The 24,854-nt window shown below is 38.5% G+C and overlaps 1 protein-coding gene across 2 annotated transcripts in view; it reads left to right on the forward strand.

Annotated features, from left to right (window-relative positions):
• GRID2 (glutamate ionotropic receptor delta type subunit 2) overlaps window positions 1-24,854 on the forward strand; it is a 774,093-nt gene that overhangs the window by 617,702 nt on the left and 131,537 nt on the right. For both annotated transcript variants that reach the window (XM_068403567.1, XM_068403569.1), the window contains 2 exons: window positions 16,636-16,833; window positions 23,573-23,885. In XM_068403567.1, the coding sequence (XP_068259668.1) occupies window positions 16,636-16,833; window positions 23,573-23,885 (511 nt within the window). The remainder of the gene's footprint in view (window positions 1-16,635; window positions 16,834-23,572; window positions 23,886-24,854) is intronic.

Here is a 24,854-nt window from a genome sequence, read left to right on the forward strand (position 1 = left end):
AACTCACGAGCCAGAAACAATATTCTTCACCAGCAGTCCCCTTGACTGATGGTACTTTCCCCACAAATGCCAGAAATCAGGAAGATAAAATACCATTTCTCCCTCATCCACAAATTCTAATGGCTAAGAGAGGCAGGCAGGCAGACAGACACTGTCAGAAAATCAAGCTACTAACCAAAAGCCTGAAGAGAAGCTGGACAGTGTGTATGCCAGAATTGCAAAGTGCTAATTATTTCTAGCCTCTTCTAATCTTTGAATATCCACAGATGTTGCTGCCACCCTTGTGGGTGACAAACCATTATTTAGGGTGCTTACCCTCTGGCAGCTTCTCTTACTGCTCTTACTATGTATAAGTAAGGGTTATTCATGAGGATATACTGGCTTCTAAGTCTTAGCTTAATCTGAGACTTGAAATATAGCTGTCATTAGCATATCATTACTTCAAACATATATGTTGCTATACGATAAATTTATAGGGCTTTACTTGTTGCTAATTATAACTTGGTTCCCATCTTTATTCATATAGCTTATTACAGTGGTGCAATTATGTTAGTTTTACTAGAATGGAATGAATAAATAAGTATAATATTTGAATTTGAGTGGAGTCTTAGCTGGGATGCCATAACACCGGAAATAAAGCAAAGCTATAAAAAAATATTAATACTTGTTTTCTCTCATTTTAAAATTAGACTTTTAGTCCCTCTGTTGTTATTCAATTTAGAAAAACTTAATCAACAAAGACACTGACTAGAATTTCATTAGGTCCTATTCTTTTTACAGCTATTATCAAAGAATATTTGCAGTTAAGGCCATTAATTTTGTGAAATAGAATAAAAATGTCAAGTTATAGTTTGGACAAATCAACAGAACTCTTTCAGGTAAAGCAAGGCCATAGTAATATGTGGAAGTGCAGTGTTCATCTGATTTTATATCTGCTGGATAGGACAAAACTGGAGATTTATATTTAACCTGTGTGAAGAAAATGTGCAATTCTTGCCTTTGATGTGAGTGCAGGAGGGATTTCACCCATCAACTTTATTTTAGCGATGTTCTTTATCATAGTTTTCTGCCTTTCTCAGAATTCTTCAATTAAGTCAATACCCTTCTGTTGAAAGCAAAGAATCTATTATTGACTATGAATGATTATTTACTGTTATTAATTCTGACAGTTTCTAACAGTAAGGTCTTGATCTGGGGAAACAAGAATGTGTATGCTAAATTAAATAATAATACCTTTGAATATGAATGGATTTTTTTTCATTGAGATTTGAGAAGTTAATATTAATTTGTTAATTTGTTCTGTTAACTCTTCAGTTCTCTCGTGTCTTTCTAGATAACACCCGTTCTCCTCTTCCAATTTCATATTGTTATGCCTTCAGGTTGAAAAGGACTGGTTCTAAAAATTGCAGTAGAATTTGAGAGGATAGCAAATTGCAACACCTGGGTTATATTGCATTATACTTATTATGAAACAAAACAGTCTGCAGTCTGAAAATGATAGATGATTGTGACTAATTTCCCAAAAGCAGTCCTTCAAAAAGCGAGTGCTGAACAATTCCCGTCATCTGCATCCATCTACTAATTTCTTTCCCTAGTTAAATTTAATAATTATGGGCTACGTATCTGCAGATCCAAAACAAAATCTCTTTGTGAATATGACAGAATACAGTATGTCCCCAAATTGGAAATCTTTGGTTTCATTTGGCAGTGAGTCCTGGCTCCTCTGAAGTTAATGGGAATTCTCTCCTTTGCATAAATAGGAGTAAGAAACAATTCTTTGTGTTTTATTCTGAGGGAAACTATAGTCATGTCTGTGTACATGTGATTCAACATTTTAATCTGACTTGGATTAGTACCACACTTTCTACACTTCTAGAAAAGGTTTATTTTGTCTTACTTAAATATCAAATGTCTCTGTCTTGGACTGCTTCCCCACATGCAACCGAAGTTTGAACTTTGTGTTTGACAAGTTACTTTTAAGTTAAAAGACTTGCTGGTGAATTTCTGAAATGTAGCTCAATCAAAGGTCAGCATAACAACTCCAAAAAAATTCAGGGTGTCTTGAATGAACAATTGTCCAGGAACAAATTTAGCTAGATATCCATTTTGGGTATTTCAGTTTATCCTCCTCTTTTTCAGCTGCTCAGTTTTATTGAAAGGGAGCTAGTATACAGCAGATATTTTCATAATATCATTTTAGTAGCAGTGGCAATTAATGAATTATTCATATGAACGTTAAGCTGTCAGAAACGGAATGAGATTTGGCCTGTTTAACAATGAATAGGCCAGCAGATATTCGCAAAATCATGTTTCTAGAAAAGCCCCTGTTGTTTGAAAAAGGAAAAAGTCTGAAATTCCCCATTTTAAAGAATTAACACCTTGACTGAAAAGTACAGAGCCTTTTCTGAAACTGCATAAGGTATAACTTCCTAAGGGTGCAAAATATATTTGTGACTTTACATGAAAATTTGATACCGCTCCCAAACAGGAGGCATGTATTTTCATATCTGGATGGTTCTGGAAATGCAGGCAGGATGAAGGAAAGTAAAACAATAGTAAGCAATACTGAACTATGCTTTGCTGTACATCCATATGTATTATTTCTTGAGAGTTATTACCTAGGTTACTTGCATAGAGCCAGGTGGACCTGAGGCTGTTTGATGACCCTTGGTTCCAGGTGGGCACTGTGGGACATGGTGTACTGAGAGGGCTGGCAGAAGGGTAGACCAGCATAGCAAAAAAAAAAAAAAGCGTGATTTACACCAGGGAAAATACTATCATATGTGGACTAGTTTATTTCTCAATGGTTGGAATTAAATGCATGAGCATTTGTTGCCGAGATTAGGAAAGAAACAAACCCGAGAGCAGAAAATATCTTTAGGGACACAAGCTGGCAGGAGGTCTACATCTTCAGTCCCCTTTTTCTATTGAACTTTTACCACTCAGAGAAAAGATGAAAAGTAAGATATGAAGCTAAGTCCTAGTTTTAAAAGCTGAGACTGTCTTTGGGATTTGACTTGCAATGCTGGTTTAAATAAAGTAACAAAAGTCTTTCCAAGAAGCTGGAGTAGCTTTCAAAGCAATAGGAAAAAGGAAAGGCATGAGAGAGATGAAATAAGACACTGTTTAAGCACATGCAGAGGAACAAACAGTCATAAGTGATAAAGGATAACAAAATAGCAGGACAAAAACATCAGTGAATGACTGTAAAATAAAGATCAATTGCAGCAAAGATTATGTATGGGATACTTCAGGAAGTAATGAATAAATAATTTATAATAGTATACAATCAGAATAGTCTGATAGATAATGCCTCTTCTATTTTCTCCCATTTTTTTGGTGCTCACTTTTCTCATGTAGTCCTGATCCCGTTCCCCACTTTCAGAGTTGAATGGTGTGCAATTCTGTGAATCTTTCTTCATTCTGTCAGGCTGCACTTTCTATGCACCAGTGCTTACAATCTTTAAAAAGAAACAAATAATTTTAATTAAGGCATGTATTCTACTGGATTACATGTTGCTCTGTGTCTCAACATTATCGGCATATTGGACTATAGTGCACCGTAGTGAATTTCCTATGGCAACAGAAATACCTTAGGAGGTGGTGAGATTAAGAAACATTACTTGACTATCTTCGTCAGTTGTAGTATTTGTGTTTTGAACAAACATATTTATTCTTTACCTGTAAGGGATAAATCCTTCTTTGATGGCCATTTATGCACCTGAATTTGAATGGCAGAAAAGCTATAAGTGATGTATATACCATGTGTGCTGTAGTTAAAATACTTCAAAAATACTTCAAGTTTTAGAATATTCCATTGCTAGTTGTAAAGAATGCATAATTTCCTAGGCAGCAACAAATCCCTGTGTCTTGATTTCTCTTCCTTTTTGCTGCTCACATTCACCTTTGAAAGTAAGTTGGAAAGAATGGATCTTCTATAGACAAACACATCAAGAAAAATGTTCAGTGAAATGGTGGTAAATTATAGCAACAGTGGTAGAGGTGTTCATTTCATTGGGAAGGGCAACGAAGCTGGTGAAGGGTCTGGAGAACAAGTCTTATGAAGAGCGGCTGAGGGAACTGGGGTTGTTTAGTCTGGAGAAAAGGAGGCTGAGGGGAGACCTTATTGCTGTATACAAGTACCTGAAAGGAGGTTTTAGCAAGGCAGGTGTTAGTCTCTTCTCCCAGGTAACAAGTGATAGGACAAGAGGAAACGGCCTCAAGTTGCACCAGGGGAGTTTTAGATTGGATATTAGGAAAAACTTCTTCACGGAAAAGGTTATCAAGCAGAGGAACAGGCTGCCCAGGGAAGTGGTTTTGTCACCATCCCTGGAGGTATTTAAGAGACAAGTAGATGTGGTGCTTAGGGATATTGTTTAGGGACATGACTTAGCGGTGGACTTGGCAGTGTTAGGTTAATGGTTGGACTTGATGATCTTAAAGGTCCTTTCCAACCTAGACGATTCTGTGACTTTGTGAAATCAAGAGTAAGGATGCATGGCAGAGTTAGGCTCACTATTTACTATTCTTTGTAGTTATCCTGGTTGTTGACATGACAGCTGTCATTCGGTATGAGATATGCATGATGTGACTGGCTTTCACCTATGGAAAAGTCAGTTAGTGTTGGAATATCTTTTCATGAGGCAGATTTTCCAATTTGGAAATTTGAAATCAGATTTCAGGGCATGATTCTAGACAAGTATTTACTGAAACTGTAATTTTGACATTAAAAAAATTATTTATTTTTACTGGTTTTAATAATAGTTTGCTTTTGCTAATGTAAGGAGGATATTTTTAAATGGCTTGGGTTCTGAATCGCTTTTTACTTTTCTAAAAAGTTATTATCATATCTTTAAAATTAAAAATGGAACCTAATTACTCTTTGGTCAAAAGTTTTATCAATTATTTTAAGGATAAACAAACTATTAATAGTTACAGCAAATGTTTCCCATTACAAGGTAAGTGTAGCTCTCAGAGCTCCTATTACACTTTCTAATGCTAAGAATACTTAGGCATCCAGTTGTAAGAAGGCTGTGGACTCTGCTTTGTCAGAGGTGTGTCCAGAAAAAGAAGGTTCATGTTTGTCTTGCTTAGTCTAGGTAGTTTTATCCTGAGTCAGAGAGAGGAAAGAAATTTTTAGAGATTCTTTCTAGCTTGCATTTCCATGAAACCATAGAACCATCTATTTCTAGGCAAATAAAAGAAAATAGGTTGGTATTACTGGCAGAAAAGAACATAGTAACATGTATAGAGAATTACAAACTGAGGAGAGGGGTTTGCAGGAGCAGATTGTGTTGATCTAACTCTTCTCAGAAACTTTAGTCAGAATTATTTGTAATTTAGGTATTTTTAAATACAGAGTGTGCAGGAAATGTAATAGTGTTGTTATCCCCAGACTCTATATAGTGCATTTTATACTGCTTCTTAAGTAAAGTTTTCATCTTATGAAGGTACTGGTTAGAAACAATTTAGTTATGAAAAACAGGCACTTTCATTGCAGTTCTAAGACTGATTATGTTATCTCATGCTCTTCACATAGAGATTTTAATTTCTGAAAATAAGGAAAGATATCTGGTCTTCAGTTGAGACAGGTATCATTAGAAAACAAGGAGAATAATGCTGGGAAATACTAGCTCCACAGTGAGACAGCTTTTTCCTGAACTTCCCTAGTTTTTAGCATCTGCTTTCAAGCAGATAGAAACTTTAAGAGTAAAAGTTGGTAACAATTGCTTTATGTGGCAGTGATAATTATTGTGAACATTCAAGAGAAGACTTCATATGTGTCTTTCTCCCTCTTCACCTTTTTTCCTTACTTACCCTGCATAGCAAATAGTACCTACTATTTTTCTAGCTTGTGCTCCTGTTCAGCATTTCAGAAGCTATTAGCATATAAAAGTTGCTCCCTAATCTCTGGTGCCTACTGGTGCTGACTGTACATATCCTAGCTTACTGCACAGACACAAACTTCCAGAATACATATTAGTACCATACACTGAATTATGCCCAAACTTTCTATTCTCTGCTAGTCAACTGGGATGCTAATGCCTGCCAGACCTCCGCAGACCTGTCTCTGCCATTATATTGGCCATATTTCTACACTCCATATATGAAGACAGCAAGCCATCGTTACATGCACATCAATGTATTTAATATACTTGGTTGCTTAATGAAAAAAATTGAATCTTTAATATCATTGCAGAGAAAGTGGCAGTATTAAAGCAACAAGGCATAGAGGAGGAGCGGAATTTGTGCATTTCTTTCTTGCGGACTAAGAACGATGACCCATAAATAGACCCATCTCTATTCATGGGTCATAAATAAGGTTCCTAAAGTGCCTCCTGCCCTCAGCCATCTACCCTGCTTCTCTTCTGAGGGTTGCCAGCCCTGTTTAGGGTTACTTTACTAAGTAGAAAATGGGGACAGAAGCCATTTCAGCTGTTCCCTTGCAACTGATCTGTCTTGATAACTGAGCGCAAGCACCCATTGGCACAGTGTGCCTTGAATTAGGCATTCCTCTCTTTGCCAGAGATTTAGGTTTGATGTAGTCTCTTCCCCTAAATCCTTCCACTCCATTTTCCTCTGTCTGCAAACATTTGCATATATATTTGGTTTTCTGTTGGAAAATCCTTTGTTTTTTCTTTCTCAAGTGGCACTGTACTGTGATGAGATTTCCTCAAAATATTAATAATTAAAATTATTATGACAACAGAAGCTAATACCCCTTGATAGAGGCAGAGCCTGTTTTTCCATTCCTCTTTCCTCCACCACACCTGTACAAGGGCTAAATTGAAATTGTTAGTGACTGGGCACAGGTTACATTTAATAGCTGTTTTATGTCCCTTTGAGATACCTAGCTTGTATTAAAACAGGTAGGTCATAAACCTTACAGTTATTCACACTGCACATGCCTACTGTGATCGTTTGTTTTACAAGCTTTAATCTCGGAGCCTGCTGGGAAACACAGCCCCTTTTGTTTTCAACTAGTATTTCCAATTCATTTTTCTAAAGTAGTAGGTGCTATATACTAGTTGAGGTGAATGTCAAGGAATTCAAATGTTTTGGGACCTGGCTGGGGCCACAGTTTGACAGCAAGGTAGGTGCAATGCAAAACCTGGTAGGACTGACCTAACTCATCTGTATGTCAAGGGCTACCTCTCAAGGCTCCTTAGCTTTTATCTTCTCACTGACACTTACCCCTCTGCTCTGTCAGTGTATTTGCGTTGCAGAGTGATTCATGTAGTTCACAGAGCACACAGGAAATTTGGCTTTTAAACAGAAAGAGGTTCTTAGTCTGATTGTAATTATCCTTCCATACTATGTGAGATAAAAAAGGAGGTGAGCTGCATGACAGTGCAATGTCATGAAGTATTATGTGAATTCATTATGAATAGGAGCTCTTGTATGACTGGTGGAAGAACTATAATGCAGCTCCCAGCAGGTTAATATACCTATACTACACTTCTGCTAATTCCAGTATCTGAACTACCTACATTAAAGCTAGCATTGTGCTGTTTAGACATACTCTAAAACACTCCAATCGATTCCATTCTCAATCCATATTCCTATCATATAACTATAATGGTTCAGAAAGAGCTATTAGGTGCATTAAGTTATTGTGAATCAAAATCAATACACAAAGCTTGGCTGCATCCTAATAGACCATTGCCATAGATCGCTTTGAAAGAAACCTTAGACCCATTGCAGAGCAATGGGAGATGGAGGTGGGAGGGAGGGTGGCTAGTATTTTTTGTTTGTTTCTTCTAAATAGCACTTAACTAAATAGCATAATAAATCCAGAAGCCGCTATTTGATTCAGGAAAAAAAATATTGTTCAAAGTACTGTAACTGAAAGCACAAACTCGTGTCTTGTTGAAGATTACAATAAAGCTGTCATTAAAAAAAAAGGAGAGGCAAAGCACATGCATAAGTACAGTGGTAAATAAAGGCCAAATTTAAAATTCCCTTCCTTTAATACTGTATTCAGCTTCTGGGTCATGAACTAACTTCTTGCTGCAGGCAAGGCGACTTTTGTGTTAGTACAACTGACTTTCTAATCAGTGCATTTGAAAAGCACAGGATCTGAGAACAGTGGTTTTAGATGCCCATACTTTTACGCAGCCTGTTGGCACAATAGGATATTGAATGAGTATAACAACTTAATTATCCAAGATTTTGTAGATTTGAAACCTATATCTTTGTTTTAGTGTTATTAAGGGGTGGGGATTGTGTTATGTTTTGCAGCAACGTTGATAACAGTTGCTAGTGGGAGAATTTCTGTAATGACAGAATGAAATGTTTCAATTAAATTTTGGTCATTGATTCTAACATGAAGTAATGTACATTGCTGTTCAATTAAAAATAGCAAGCTGCTGTGCTGTTCCTAGCCAAATAAAATCCCCAAAACAGTGGCCAACAAAGCACTTGAGGAAATTAAGTGTTTGGGCCTGCCTATTTCACTGAAATCTTTTGAGGTAAGAAATGCAAAATAGCTAACATTTAAAAGTGGGGGGGTTAATTATGAGTCAAGAAAAAAGTAATTATGCCCAGCAACAAGACAATAGCATCCTGTGCTTGAAAACGTTTTGGTTATAGTTTATGAGACTGACTGCTTCTTCTTGGTTATAATGGCTGTGCTTGGCCATCCAAACAGCCATTGTAAGGCAGTTGAGAGATCCAGTAATGAGAGTGAAGTTCACGTTTGGGAGCAGTTTCTTAGCGTTTGTAGGTGATGGGTGTTTTAAAGTGTCAGAGTGAATATTTACTTCATGTGATCGCCAAGGCTCTGCTTGGGCTATGTAAATTATTTAATGTCCACTGTTTCTAGGATCAGTGCTGAGCACAGATTGACTTGCCCATAACTGAGCTTCATTTCTTGCTTCTGTTTTTCCCTCTCTCCTCCTACTTTCAGTAGAGAAGAAGGGAAGATTTGATGAATACTGAGTCCCATTTACTGAATACAGAGTGTCAATATTAAAGTATTATATCCCAGTGCATTCAGAAATTTCTAATGAGTAGACACAGAGGTCATTTTCATGTGTTTTATGAATTCTAATCACCAATATAATTACCTGATTTCAAAACTCTCTTCCAAACATAGTAGGAGCACATAAGGCCATCCATCTGCAGTTTTAGAGTGAAGCCCCAGTGTGTGTTGTAAATCCCAGCAGTGATCAGTTTTTCTGATCTCACAAGCCAATAACTTTTTGTTTACTTAATAATTTCTATATAGCCTCCTGGCTAGGAAATTTTTCTACCCATGCTAAGGGGAAAAGAGGATTTGGCTGAGCAGGAGAATAATCCCAAACATTTTGTTTTGCTTTTGTTTTTCCATTTATAAAGTATGTCCTAGCATTTTTTAAGCATTTTTATCTTATTGGAAGCATAAGACTCTCATAAATGTGTCATGGCTCCATATAGCTTCTATCCTGAAATAAGTCTCAAAGCCACAGAATCCACCCTTGTAATTACAGAGAAAATCTATCTTGTTGCCCATTCAACGATCTCCTGATGTTGTGGTGTGCACATAAAATGATTAACAGCTGGACTGAGACCACCACTTCATTGTGAAGAGGCCACTGAATGCAACTTTTTCTTCCTCTCGCATATTTAGTTAGAGTGCTGTGTTGAAGACTTGAATGGTGCTTTTTCTCTTCTTTGCAGAGAGTTTTCTGTAATTTGTCCAAAAAGAGAGAATCTGTACAAAAATACCAGAACCTCCAAAACCTGGTTTTCATTGAAGAACTAAAAAATTACTATCAAAGCATGGAATTTAAAGTCACTATTCTACTGTCTGCTAAAAATCATCCCGAATAGAGACTCTGGGTTTAGGGTTATACTATTTCCCTACATGTAAGTTGTCCCTGAACGCTTCACAAGCAGTGTTCTCTTGCTCTCCCTCCCTGCCTCCTCTAAGGCCTGAATTTATTGCTTAAATTTATCACCCACCTCTGTAGCACAGTTACAAACCAATGTTTCTCTTTGATTGTCTGATTAATTAGCATGCTCAAGTTAAACTCTGAGTAATTGTTCTTTTCTGCTATTTAGCTTGAATATTGCTCCTTCTGTTTTTAAACATGAAGGTCTTCTCTGCCCAAAAGCTTGTTTCTTCTTTCTTATTTTTAACTTTATTAGGTGGTCTAGGAAAGGATATAAAAAGATTACTTCAGACAAACTATTACATCCAAATTATCAGCATATGTCTGAGAATTTCATGAGGGTAAATAAAAACTATATTTTGTACTTTTAATCTTAGACTCTTAAAGCACTTAAAAAACCTTGTGTTACTTCATTTTTAGGTGCACCAGTACCTAAGTCCTGAATAGACAAAACTGTTAGCCCTTTATCTTGTTGGAATAAGCAATCAAGTGGAGCATTTTTTCCTACTAATCTTGAATCTAGACTGCTCCAAGCTCTATACTATCAACCTCTGATTTCTACCGATCTGTTTAAAATAGAACAAATAAATTCTCTATCCACTACTTTCTACTGTGTAAAATTCAGGGCAGGGGTTGAGGGCTAGGTTTTGGATGCGTGACTTTTCTTTTCGTGCCTGTATTGCCCTGCTATCAGTTCTCCCTGGACTAGAGCACGGTACAGTCTCTGTTGTCCACTCACAGTTCTTCCCTGGCAAGCAGTCTTTTCAAGAGTAAGACTTTTCTCTCCCTGAGTCTAGACATCTCATTTTTGGATCCCACTTTCCTTTGTTCTCATCTAATGCTTGCTTTCCTCTGTTGGTTTTCCTGCTCTTACACTCATGGTTTGCCAGAACACAGATACATATGTAAGTACAAATATTTTAAAGCATTAAAATAAGATAAAGGGAAAACAGTCTATGGTTAAGGCATTTGTCCTTGACCCAGCACACTTAGGTTCACTTCTCAGCTGTACAAGTCATGAAATCTGTGTGTTTCAGTTCTGCACATGGAAAATGGTGATGATAACTCTTCTTACTCAACCAAGTATTTCGGTGATAAACTCTAATTTGTGAAATATGCTCAAATAATATTGTGTTGCACATCAGAAGACAGGTTTGGGTGAGATTTCTGAGCTGCTTAACCATCCCCTGATACCAAAAAGGGAATATTCTTGGTACTTCCTCACTTCTGCTTGTACAGTCTTACTCCATTGCTTGTCCTGGCTCTGACACTTGTCTGGACCCCTTGCAATCAGATCAACTCACCTGACAAAAACTGACTAGATTTGTGATGGTTGACTGTAGAATTACTTTAATAAACAAAGCAAGCATCACCAGAGCTTTTGCATGAGAACGCAGCTAGTTGCCCTGGTGGGAGGAGGATGTTAAATTATATCAGTTTTAATATGTAGCATGTTGTTAACCTATGTCAGTCTTAATGTGTGACTTCTTCCTTAAAAAGTTTTCTAAACCTAGTGATACTAGGCAAATGAATGGAGACAAGTGTTTTTGTGAGCTACTTCTCCAACGTACTTGTACTATCATGTCATCTTTCCCATCACTTTCCTTTTTTTACACTGTGTTGCTTTGATCTTGGGTCTGCCTTTAGCCTTCCTAAGATGTACCAGTCTGCTAGCATTTTGCAGCTTCTCTTGCTTGGGAGGTAATCATCTCTGGAGCCAGACTTTGCCTACTTACAGCTGTAAAAAGCAATACGCACAGCTTCACCCAACATAAACTTTACCTGTTTGCTGCTGACTTTCATTTTGCTGCAGGTAGTATTGGCTGTGCGGTGCTTAGCTGTCTACCAGGGTTAACCTGCAACACTGTGTAAAATCCTTTGATCCACATAGAGTCTTAAACACATCCTACTCTGTATCAGGGCAGCACAGCTTGGATTCCAAGAAGAAACCAAACAGTGATAACCATGGAGCTATTTTCAGAAGGAGCCCTTATCACGGGCTTAGTAGTGCTGCATTCAGTTGACAAGGGGCCACATTGGGGGTAAAGTAGAAGGAAAGTAGCTCCTCTTTTAAAGGATCTCCATTAAGGTTGGATGCAAAGCCATCCCCTAAATATATCTGATGGCTAGAGGGCCCAGTGAGGCAGATCATCCATCTTTCAAAACCAAGATGTTAAGGGCAAGCAATCCATTCATTTCCTTTTTTTTTTTCCTCCACAGTCATGCACATTGTGAGTTCTCTGCTTTTCCAGACTTCTCTGACTTTACAGGCTGTCAAGTCTGCTCTTGCCCCATAGAGGCTCACCAGTCCCCTAGAGAGGTGTCTCCAAAAGTGGAATAAAAGGAGAAGCAGAAACAGTGGCCTTCCTTTGATCACTTCACTGCATCCTGGAACAATTTAGGTTTGACGGGACCCTTGGACGGCATCTGTGTGAAGCAGGGCTAATGTTAGAGCACGTTGTTGAGCACTGTGTCCAGGCGAGTTTTGAGTATCTCCAAGGATGGCAATTGTATGGCTTCTCTAAGAATGATATAGTCTGAATTACCACTTGCTTTGGAGAGCAAGCGTATCAGGATTTTCATGAATCTATTGAGGTTGAATGGAAGCTTCATTATCCAGGTGAATTTTGCCACCTCCAAATTCGTTAGTTAACTTGTGAGTTTTTGACACCTACTTTCTACGAGCTTATTTTTTTGTTCACATTACTTTTCTGTTCAGTAGTTAAAAAATATATTGGCTGGTTTTGTTTTCATCACAGAACCATAGAATGGTTTGGGTTGGAAGGGACCTTAAAGATCATCTAGTTCCAACCCCCCTGCCATAGGCAGGGACACCTTTCCACTAGACCGGGTTGCTCAAAGCCCCATCCAACCTGGCCATGAACACGTCCAGGGAGAGGGCATCCACAGCTTCTCTGGGCAACCTGTTCCAGTGTCTCACCACCCTCACAGTGAAAACTTTCTTCCTAATATCTAATCTAAATCTACCCTCTTTCAGTTTAAAACCATTCCCCCTCGTCCTATCACTACATGCCCTTGTAAAAAGTCCCTCTCCAGCTTTCTTGTATTTTGTTTTGTGTATTTTCTTTCAACAAGATCTGCTTTCTTAAGGATGGAGACAATCGTTTTAACATCAGTATTGTTAGGATGTATATGTCTTTCCATAGGAGCTCCCATAACACCCTCCCAGTGTACAAAAAGACAGCTGGCATAGTTTCAGTTTGCAGCGTTTATGGGGGGGAAAAATCAGGACAAATGTTTTTGTCCTCTTTCAATGTCTTCTGAGAAATGTAAACAATTAAAAAAAAACATAGCAATGAAACAGTTAAAAAAAACATAGCAATAGATGTTTTTTTGTTTCATTGGGGATATGATTAAATATTTTGCTGCTCCAGGCTTCAACAGAAATTTGGAAGTGTTAGTTGCTTTGCATAAAGCTGATTATATTGTGTATAGCACACTGGACATGGGGTTTTTTTCTAAAATTTCTCAATGGCAAACAATATTACATAGCTTAATAAAAGACTGAAATTAGTTGTGACAAACTGCATTTTAAAGTGTTTGAATCAGTACAATTAGCAATTGCTTTTTAACTAACTTAATAAAAATTCAGTTCATGAGCAACTTTTCTAATAACTTAGAAGTGATAAGAATAAATCCTTTCTAATATGAAAATTTATCAACTTCTAAAACACCCTTTGTACACACAAATCTTTAGAATTCTGTGCATCACGTGCTTAGATGGATACATTACAACATTATTTTTTTTGTGGAAACACTTTTTTCCAGCAGTTTTGAGCCTGTATGTAGGGAATCTGGCTGGATGGCCAAGCCCAGAGAGCGGTGGTGAATGGGGCAAAGTCCAACTGGCGGCCGGTCACTAGCGGTGTTCCCCAGGGCTCAGGTCTGGGGCCGGTGCTGTTCAGTATCTTTATAGATGATCTAGATGTAGGGATTGAGTGCACCCTCAGTAAATTTGCAGATGACACCAAGCTGGGTGGGAGTGTCGATCTGCTGGAGGGTAGGAAGGCCCTACAGAGGGATCCGGATAGGTTAGATAGATGGGCCAAGACCAACGGCACGAGGTTCAACAAGAACAAGTTCCGGGTCTTGCACTTCGGCGACAACAACCCCATGCAGCGCTACAGGCTGGGGGAAGAGTGGTTAGAAAGCGGCCTGGCGGAAAGAGACCTGGGGGTGCTGATCGACAGTCAGCTAAACATGAGCCAGCAGTGTGCCCAGGTGCCAAGAAGGCCAATGGCATCCTGGCCTCTATTAGGAATAGTGTAGCCAGCCGGTCTAGGGAAGTGATTTTCCCTCTGTACTCAGCACTGGTGAGGCCGCACCTTGAATACTGTGTCGAGTTCTGGGCCCCGCACTTCAAGAAAGATGTTGAGGTGTTGGAGTGAGTCCAGAGGAGGGCAACCAAGCTGGTGAAGGGGCTGCAGGGTATGACCTATGAGGAATGGCTGAGGGAGCTGGGGTTGTTTAGCCTGGAGAAGAGGAGGCTCAGAGGTGACCTTATTGCAGTCTACAACTACCTGAAGGGAGGTTGTAGTGAAGTGGGAGTCGGCCTCTTCTCCCAGGCAACTAGTGATAGGACAAGAGGACACAGCCTCAAGCTTTGCCAGGGGAGGTTCAGGTTGGACATTAGGAAGAATTTCTTTTCAGAAAGGGTTATTAGACATTGGAATGGGCTGCCCAGGGAGGTGGTGGAGACACCATGTCTGGATGTGTTTAAGAAAAGACTGGACATGGCACTTAGTGCCATGGTCTAGTTGACATGGTGGTGTCAGGGCAATGGTTGGACTCATGATCCCAGAGGTCTCTTCCAACCTAATTGATTCTGTGTGATTCTGTGTTTCTGTGAATCTCTCATCCAAGTGATCAGCAAAGCTGAATTCACTCTGTGTTTTCATTTAGGAGAGGCTTTCATCAACTTAGTCTCCATTCCTTCACTGTTCTTGGAACCCAGATGCTGGAGAACTACTTTAAAAATTCACTTGCACTTGCTGTCCTCCATTTTTATTCCATTTGACTGATCTTGGAAAATTTGGAAGAAAGAAATTCTGTGTGGCAACTGGGAAATAATAACTTGAGACAGTCGACCCTTCAGCTTTTTTTTTTTTCCCTAGTGGTTTTTTGGTTGCTTGGGTTTGGGTTTTGGTTTGGTTTTGGGGGATTAGGTTTTTCTTCTGGATTTCCTGCAGACAGAAAAGAACATCCTGCTAGTGCGGTCTGGTTACATCCTTGCTTCTTTGGCAGCATCCTCAGCATGCAGCTATCCTAATGAATGCTAACTCAAGCATTTACAAATTATGCTTTCTTATTCTGAGAACATCCTGCCTGCAGTTCAGTGATACCTGTTCAGATGGAGTGACATACTAAGAAACTAAAAATATTTAGTGAAATATTAGTGAAAAATTTGTGGAAAGTGCTTTGGCTTCAATTTATTATTAGAATAATAAATTAAAAAATATTTAAACACCGACAAAAATGCATGTGGAGATACAGTTAAAGTTTGGGCCACAAATACTATGGAAAATCAATTCTGTTTTCTTCTGTATGGTTGTGGTTTATGCAGACTAGGAGGAAGTGGTCAGGACGTGGTTTCATGTGCTTGTCATGGCCAAACCATGACAGGATAGAACTAACTTTTTGCACATCAGAATATATATTTCTGATGAACTGATATTAACTAACAGCACCATGAAAGAATTAAAAGGAAGAAATGTAGCATATTTCCAAAAAAATACCTAAGTGCCTTCATGCTTTTTTGGGGGATTTGATAGTTTTGCTCTACTTCAGTAGATCAGACAGATGTTCTTGGAGAAAATAAAGAACAAGCCTAAGTGAGATCCATCTATGGCAAACATGGTTTTTGTGTTCAGAAATATGATCTGGTTTTGTGTTTCACTTTAAAAAGATGTGAAGTAGAATGTCTAGAAATTAAATGCTCAACAGGAAGAATAATAGGGGGAGGGGGGGAAGAGATTAAAGTTAGCCAAAAAATCATCTCTTTCTGAGAACGTTATTAGAAATATTAATAAAAAAATTGAGAGAACAGTTGCAGATCTTGGAAAAAAGGAAAAGCAAAGCATATTGTTTGGAAATCTTACCAACCAATTCCAACTTTGAGTATCTGCATCCTTTATTATGGTCATCTTTTTTGATGAACAGTCACCAACTGTTCTTACAGGCAAACTTAAGGCCCATGATTGATTATCCCTAAACTAATCAAACAGATGCTCTTTGGATAGAACTACTTAAATTCAACCAGCTTGTATTCAGATTCAGATTACAGTAGGGCACGAGAAATGCGTGTTTCTCCGGCACAGCCTATTTTGCCATGTTTTTCATTCCTTACAGCATGAATTAGTAGTTGTGTTTGTCAGATACAGTGTTTGCCCAGCCAGTGGAAGCTGGCAGTGCTGTAGAATCCTCCATATTTATGGAGAGACTTATGAGTGCTTGTCTGCTCTGCCAAGTGCAGACAGAAGGCATTACTGAAAAGCATTTCAGTTGTAACGTTACAACAGAAGATTTACTTCTGAAATGCATAGTAGAGAAGAAAATTTCTCTGTTGAAGTAAATACATAACAAAATAGCATTTCACAGAATGCAAGAGGCACCACTAACAATGTGTTGTAGGAAAGTTTTTTATAAGCAGTATTTAAATAGTTCCCCCTTAACACTTAAAAAAAACAGCACACAAATGTAATTTCTTCACCAACAGTTGCCTACTTTGTTTTCTGTTTAGGAAGAGCCCTTTGTCATGGTATCTGAAAATGTTCTGGGAAAACCAAAGAAGTATCAGGGCTTCTCAATAGATGTGTTGGAATCCTTGGCCACTTACCTCGGCTTTAAATACGAAATCTATGTTGCACCGGATCACAAGTATGGGAGTCCTCAGGATGATGGGTCATGGAATGGACTGATAGGAGAACTGGTATTTAAGGTAAGGTTATTAATAACTTACTAAATAAGGTTATGTGATAAAGCTAAATAATATGTGATAGATTATGTTTTCATCAGCCAGTAACCTTTTTTAACGAATCAGTGATAGCAGTTTGGTCAGTGCCTGTGTCACCACCATTTGACAGTATGCCCAGGTGCATTGGGTGGGTGGTAAAGAAAAAGCTAGAAATACTCCTTGCTGGTAACTATTTAAGAAGCAGGGCAATCTCTTTTTTCCAACCAAAGTACAGCAGTACGAAAACTGAATACAGTCAAATAATGGGATGCACAGCGTCCTAATTAATTTGGCAAGACCTGACACGAATGACTTGAAGAGGCTGTTTGAAAGAGGAAAGACTGGTGTTGCAGTAATCAGTGATGCACTACATAAATAATGTATAGCACTTAGAAAAATGTTGGTGTGATGAATACATGAAGTATATAATCAACAGAACATATTTTATTGATATATAATAACACTTACATTATGTAGATGTGTGGATCAAGAGTAGTATGTTCTCTATTCTGTAATTAATAAAGCATTTAGTCTACTTAATTTTACATTAAATTTCAATATTGTATCATAAATAAATTAAACCAAATAAATGTGCCATATTTTTCTTTTTTTTCCACTCTTCACATCTTGTGGGTTTGCAGTTTCTCCCATTAAGGGAGAAAGACAGGACTATGCAGACTATTCTGCTGATGTCTCATTTGTGCTATGAGCATATATATTTTATTTCCTCTTAGGTAAACTGTAAAGGCAGCTTTTACAGCTATAGAGACCTACATTTGTTGGTTTTCCTTAAATAACTGCAGTAAACATTCGCGTAAATAACTTACTGGTTGTTTATGGAAGTGCTTTTCCAAATCTGCAGGTGGAATTTAATTGATAATCACAGCAAAGAATAAGGAGCAATGTGGTCAGATACAGGTCCTAATCATTAAATACGTCAGCTAAAAGTTAGCAAAATGCTGGAAAATAGGTCTTACAGTAAAGGGAACAAAAAGAAAAAAAAATCAAAAACCAAAAAAATTATCCCCATGGGAAAAAAAAAAAATAGTGATAGGTTTAACCTACTCTGCCTTGAGCAGTAGGAAGCCTGTTGGAATGCAAAACAACTACCCATGCCATACCCCTAGCACGGTTCATGCATCTACACTGTAGTAATTAACTTTCTTTGCCATTTCCCTATGCACTTACAAAGCTGGAAGATGTGATCGTAGATGGTAAGCTGGAGCCACTTAGAAGAGTATATTTTCCTCCATCTTCTAAACTTTAACAACTAAAAATCCCTCATTTGATTATGAGACGTAACACCACAATGGCTTATTGATTTATTCTTTGTCATTTTTCTGCTCCTTAAATTTGATGTTATACTATACCCTGCTCTCTACAGTACTCTGCAAAGGACTCAGCAGGCCACTGCCTAACACAGGCTGGAGGGGTTTTAGTCCTAGACAGCTCTGGAGATGGAAGTGGGTCTTGAACGTTTTTTATTTATTTGAAATGAATGATTCATAAGGCAGAACTCATGAGAACTGAAATCAAATGGTTCACTGAAAAATATGTATCACCCTTAAGGTGATAACCACCTAGTTCTGTAAATAGAGGTCATGAGTGGAACAGATTTACTAGTCTGCTACAATTTTGCTATAAATGAGTCTTAACAGATATGAAATCTTTCTGTGCAGTTAGAAAGTATGAAGAGTTAATGGAACTGCATTTGGAATTCAAAAAACATGTTTTCACAATACTACAGCAGTGTATTTTTTATCTTCCTTAAGCCTTATATAATTAACAGTAAAGCTTCACCATGTCCTTCTCTCCCATTCTCTGTCCCTCTTGAGGTAAAAGAGAACCTCTGGGCGAGCAGCCAGTGTATGTCTACCCCTTACCAAGTGCAAGCTGTTCTTGAAAGGCTGCTTTCAGGGCTGCTTTCTTATTTACTGTGAACTGAGTTTTGCTTCCAGAACTCAAATATCTATTTGCTTGGCAACTTTGTAAGGGGAAGCAAAGGAGCAGAGAATAGTTTTAAATTAAAGGTCAAACCTGTTTAAAACAGTGTGTTTCCTTGTTTTCCCGACCAAGTCTTACGCGATAGTCTGGCCAACATGTGGAGGAGATCCAGAAACAGAGGGAGTGCTCTTTTTCTGTTAGTGCATGAGCCAGAAATGAGTTGGGAACAATGTATTTCTGCAAAAGACAAGTCCCACTCAAGGGTAATGGAAAATAGCTGCTTTCTTTTTTTGAGTACATCTCATTGAGAAGGATGTCTGTGGCCACTATAGAAGATGTGCCATATGAAATAAATGGCAGTTGCTGCAGCAAGCACATTAATTTCTGTGTTCAAGATCAACATATACTGTTTGCATTAACATGATCCAGCGTGTGGTGGGCTCTGATGCAGGTCCTGGTACCAGTGAGAGCGGTCCCAGCCTGCTCTTGTTTGCAGCAGCCCTGCTTGAGCTGCAGTGCAGGGCAGAAGCCCTGTGGTGCCAAGTGTATGACCTAGGTCTGCAGCTGGCCTCACAGATGTGAGACTATGTCAAGTTCACTCTGTTCCAGCTTTGAAGACAAGGTCCCTGTTCGCTGCTAAAATAGCAGCTGAAAATAGCAGATCAAAGCAACTGGTCTTTAATTTGAATTTGGAAACTGATTCAAGCCTCCCCTCCTTTGATTGTCGAGACCTATATTAGGTGCACCTTTGCTCTCTGCACCTTCTCCTGTCAAAATAAACTGAATGTAACCATGCTATGGAAAGCTTTGTTTGCTGTGTACCTGAACCAGAAGGTCTACAGAGGAGAAATGCTCTCTGAGAGAGGCACGTGGTGCTCTTGCCCTTCTCCTGTCAAATGACCAAGGCTTTCAATTCATCCTGCAGAGCTTCAGCTCACAAACAGTATTAGTTCAGAGAGCAGCAGCTTTCTGTGGAGAGGCTAAAACCATCTCAGGGGAGCAGTGCTTTACCACAAATCTTTCTCTTGCTGTTAGTTATCTGTGTCTTTTCACAGCACTTCCTTTCATTGCCCTCAAGTCTGCATTACCACAGGGATGAGCCTGTGTGGCAGGCAAGAGAAGTGGCTAATGCCACTTCTGGGAGAGGACAGTAGGCTTTCCAGCATGGCTCTGGACTTCCCAGTGATATTCACATCCATCAACCATTATTTTCCACATTTCACTATACTACCTTGATTGCTAGGATTTTTTTCCAGTGCGTAGCCATCAGGAAGCAAATAGCAAAGGGAAAACTGCCTGATTCCACTTAGGTCCATCAGAAAAGGAAAACTAAATACATGCCTAAACATTTCTAAGAGAAACTGCAAGACAAGTAGAAGCCTCTTACAAGGCTCTTTTTTTGATGCATCTTCCTAAGGAGAGTAGCGTAGGAAGGAAGCAAGCATACAGGGAGGACAAAGTGAGAAGAAAAAATAATAGCTGAGTAAAAGGAGAATTATTTGGATGTATGTGTGTTAACTTGAGCAAAAATATCTGTCTGATTAATTTTTCGATGTCCGTATTTATAATTGTGTAACGTGGGACTGTGGTTTATTACTTCCAGCATTCTTTGAAAGTTGATTTAACATCGAAAATAGATGAAATTAAAGACCTCACAGGAGCAATTTAAAGTAGATTCATTTATTTTCCCTGTTCTTGATCATGAACCACAGGAATCATAAGATTTCTTTCTATGTGTACAAGATGCACTTGCTTAAGCAATAACATAGGGGCATTTCAGGGTTTTCCAGGCTTTGCTGATGAGCTGGTTTCGTGACACCAGGAACAATGCTATCAGACCCATTTGGTCATTTATTTTGGATTTTCTGATTCTGGTGATGCTGCTCTACAATGACCTCAGGAGAACTGCTGTTAAGGAATATAAATTCCTGAGCAGGTCACATAAAGAAAAATAATGCCGTCCGCTCTTTTTTTCAGTCAGTCAGTTTCAGGAGTCACAGTTTCATTCGTCAGAAATGTGTTAAACAGACAACTAAGATGCTGATAGATGGTTGATTTTGGCACTGAGAAAATTTAGTGAGCAGAGAGTTTTACGTGTTTATAATTCAGATGATTGGCAGCTTTACATCTAAATATTGATATAATCGCATGCATTTGCCTTTCTATCTCAGAAGCACTAAGTAAACCTTGACTTCTTCAAACTGATATCTTCTCTGATCCAATTTGACATGTTAATGACAAGCACTTAATTTTTTTCATCTTCCAATTTTGATACAAGTTGACAGAATCTATATGTAATTAAGAATACTCACCATCAGTAGATCAACTATTAAGTTAAGCTTAAGCTTGGTTTTCTGCTAAACATATGGTTTTCTGGTAAAGTGGTGTTTATGATTCAATTTACTAAGTTAAGAATACTAGTTGTCATATTCCAGTGGAATTTCACAGTACTGAGAAGTCGGGACTTATCTCCTTTCTTTTTTTTTACTTTACTGTCACTCTTTAAAGGCAAAACATAATTATATCACGATTGCTGCTGCAGTATGACAAAGGAAACGCAACATTGCCATTAGGACAACATTGTTCCTCTGTCATAGCTGATAAACTGAGTGGTACCATAATGCTGGGGAATTTGGAGAGACTGTTCCCCAGAAATGTAAAATAGGAGCAGTATTTCCACAAATACCACATACTGTGCTTTTTCATGCAATGCCCTTCAATGTATTTCATGGAGAAATATGTTTCACTTTTAAAAAAAAAGACAGAAAAAGCAGAAAAAATATATTAGTCATTCAGTCCTATAGTAATCTATTATTTGGTAAAAGTATCTTTATTTATGGACTTTTTGTTTCCATGTGTCCTCCTTTAACCCTGAATTCCTATTTCACTTTTTGATGTACATTCAGGAAAAAAAAAACAAATAACCCTTATTCATTAAATATAACCATGTTTTCCTGTTTGACAACTGTTGACAACTAGTATAGAGCATTGGGCTTTCACATTTGTAAATTAGTTTTAAAATACATTTATATTCAGTTGTGGAAAAGAGTTCAAATTATGACTGCAACTTGCTCACTGGAGCTAGGGCTTAACTGTTAGCAGATACTGTGAATTACTCGAGTCACTTGTTGACTAGCAAGTTTTATAATCAGAGGATAGAGACTCAGATGATCTGAATGTTTCCGTGGACAACTCTGATGAAATTTTCACTTGGGTTACTGACTGAGTTTGCTGCTGCCCGTGGGCAAGGGGCAGTTAAATCATCACTCACAAAACATTGTTAGGAAGGGACATGAAGTGAATTCATGAAGCCATGCTTTCAGCTGTGCACATCAACACAGCTTCACTTAAGACACTAGAGAATCTAACCCACAAATTAAAGCTGATGCTCTAATTCACGGCTTTTAAGCAAATCAATATTTTCAAACACTTTTTCATACAAATCATCAGCCTCCAGCTATCTTCCACTGCTTTCTCAAGCCAGTGAACAATTAATATGAAGTTAAAGTAACATCATTTAAACCAAAATCTTACATGCAGTGATTAAAACTATGTTTGTATCATGGGCTGCAGTGTTTTGCAGATTGTATTAAAAGAGCCCAGATGATTTGCAAATTTGATTTTAATCAGTTTCAGCTGCCATACCTTTTCACTTAATGTTTCACATCACATTTCTAAGGAACTAGTAATCTCTGCCTTCTTTGGGCAAGAAGAAAGAAATTCAAGAGAGTTAATAAAATATGACACAGTACTGAGACTTTCAAGCCTTTGTGCTCTCCTCATCCACTTCCAAAGGATCACACACTGCTTTAGGCAGAACAGAAATGGATTAAATCAAACTAGTAACAGCTTAAAGTATTTTAAATACTCTTTTTCATATAAAAATATCTAGAATTTATAGTCTTTTTGTTCAGTATTTGGGCTTTTTTAAATGGTGTTAATGTGTCTCCTTTAAATACCCTTTCTTGTTTTCACTACAGTTCTAACTGTATGTGTGAAAAGTAAAATAGCACCTGCTGTAGTTGTCACTGGTGCCTCTGGAGACCTAATACCCAGACATGCTGTGAAGTACAATGATTAGATCAAGGAATGTTATTCATCCTTTTCTCATCTGAAATGGGTTCTTTAAATTGCAAAAAAACGTAAATGGCACAAAGCAAGTCCAAGGTAGCTGCAGGACGGGTAGGCATAGAGAGGAATTGCTTAGCAGGAGGATCTAGAGGAATAAATAGTAAAGGAACTGCATGGAATATCTGCTCTTCTGCACTTCAGACTCTGAAGCCAAAATTGTTGTTTTTCAGAATTTCAAGTGCCCCCGAAATCCCCTTTGTCATGATCATCATGTCATCAAAATGTGGGATATCATGTGGCTCTGTCAGGCAACTAATTTCCTCTGACTGGAAATGCTATACACAAGGTCTGCCTTTTGCCACAATGACACTGATAGCTTCGGTAAGCCAGGCTGAGAAAAATGACCAGAAGTAGATTTCCTCCAGCTATTATCTGTATTCAGTGTATTTTGATTCCTTGGAAAATAACAACGTGGACAGCTAATGTGCCTGAGTCCAGCAAGTGAGGTTTGCTTACAGAAACTAAGACACGTGGTACAGCTATTCTGTTCAAGCCCTAGTCACATTTCTATGTTCACATATATGATGCTCAAGACGTTGGCCTTGGCATTTGCTTCTCCATAAGTTCAGCTACCATAAAGCAAAGAGGAATGAAGATCTTTTCTGTAGCTCCTACTTATGCATGTTGTTCTCTCTCCCTCTTTCCTCAGAAAGCTGATATAGGAATCTCTGCCCTAACCATTACGCCCGACAGGGAAAATGTAGTGGACTTCACAACGCGTTACATGGACTACTCAGTGGGTGTGCTGCTTCGAAAGGCAGAGAAGACAGTGGACATGTTTGCCTGCTTGGCACCGTTTGACCTCTCCCTGTGGGCGTGCATAGCTGGCACTGTGCTGTTAGTAGGGCTACTGGTCTACCTCTTGAACTGGCTCAACCCCCCGCGCCTTCAGATGGGATCCATGACCTCCACAACCCTCTACAACTCCATGTGGTTTGTGTATGGATCCTTTGTGCAACAAGGTAAGAGACAGAAGGAGACTCTGCCTCTGAAAGAAAGCCTATATATCCTTCCCATTGCTACAGAGACCTTCCTCTTCCCTGCCTCCCTCCCACAGCCCACGAGGGACAGGGAGCATTGGAAAGCTTTGTGCGATAAGGTTTTTAAGACATTTGGCTGCCCAGAGTGGGAACTGTTGAGAAGTTTGGAGCACTACATGACAGCTTGTTTTGATTTGTAGTTGTCTAATTAGAATTTTCTCTGGAGGAAAAAAAAAGTATTTCTCATCATCTGATGGAGAATTATTCGTAGTTACTGTGCGTGCTATGTTCTTACACAGTCAGACAGAAAATGTTGGGATTTGGCTTTTGAACTTAGACTAGTCACCAGTACTAAATGGTCTTATTGTATCTGATATTCTTTCCTCCTTCTTCTGATTTATCTCAATTTTCCTGTATAATATTTAGACTCAACCTTCTCTGGCCTTCCTGGATGCTTTCTCAATCCCATCTAGCATCTGGTGTAGCCCAGGCAATTGCCCAATTCTGTTTATATTCCCAAGTACTTCACAATCTACCTCTTCTGGCAGAGCTTTAACCATGCATCCTAAAGACATCAGGGACTACAAGTCTTGGCTTGGTGTATACTACTTAAAATGATGGTCTATAAATTAGGATTGTAATACAAAGTGGAATATGAAGACACAGCTTCATATGAGAACAAAGAAGATTTAGATAATAACAGTTCACAAGAAAACAGAATGAATACCTTCTGGCATATCCATGCAATTTTTTGTCAGTCACTACTGGCACTGCAGGTACACCTATTTGTAATTGCATGGAGCATCTGCTCTACAAAGAGCCATGGCCACTGCAGCCTCAGAAGTCCCAGATAGTTTTTTGGATTTTAACATGAATTTGGATGGAACACTGTAGGTAAAAGCATCATATTTATGTAACACTGGCAACATGTAATTTAGAAATTATATTATT

The sequence above is a fragment of the Nyctibius grandis genome, chromosome 6 (genome assembly GCF_013368605.1).
Source record: "Nyctibius grandis isolate bNycGra1 chromosome 6, bNycGra1.pri, whole genome shotgun sequence".
Taxonomy (NCBI): Eukaryota; Metazoa; Chordata; class Aves; order Nyctibiiformes; family Nyctibiidae; genus Nyctibius; species Nyctibius grandis.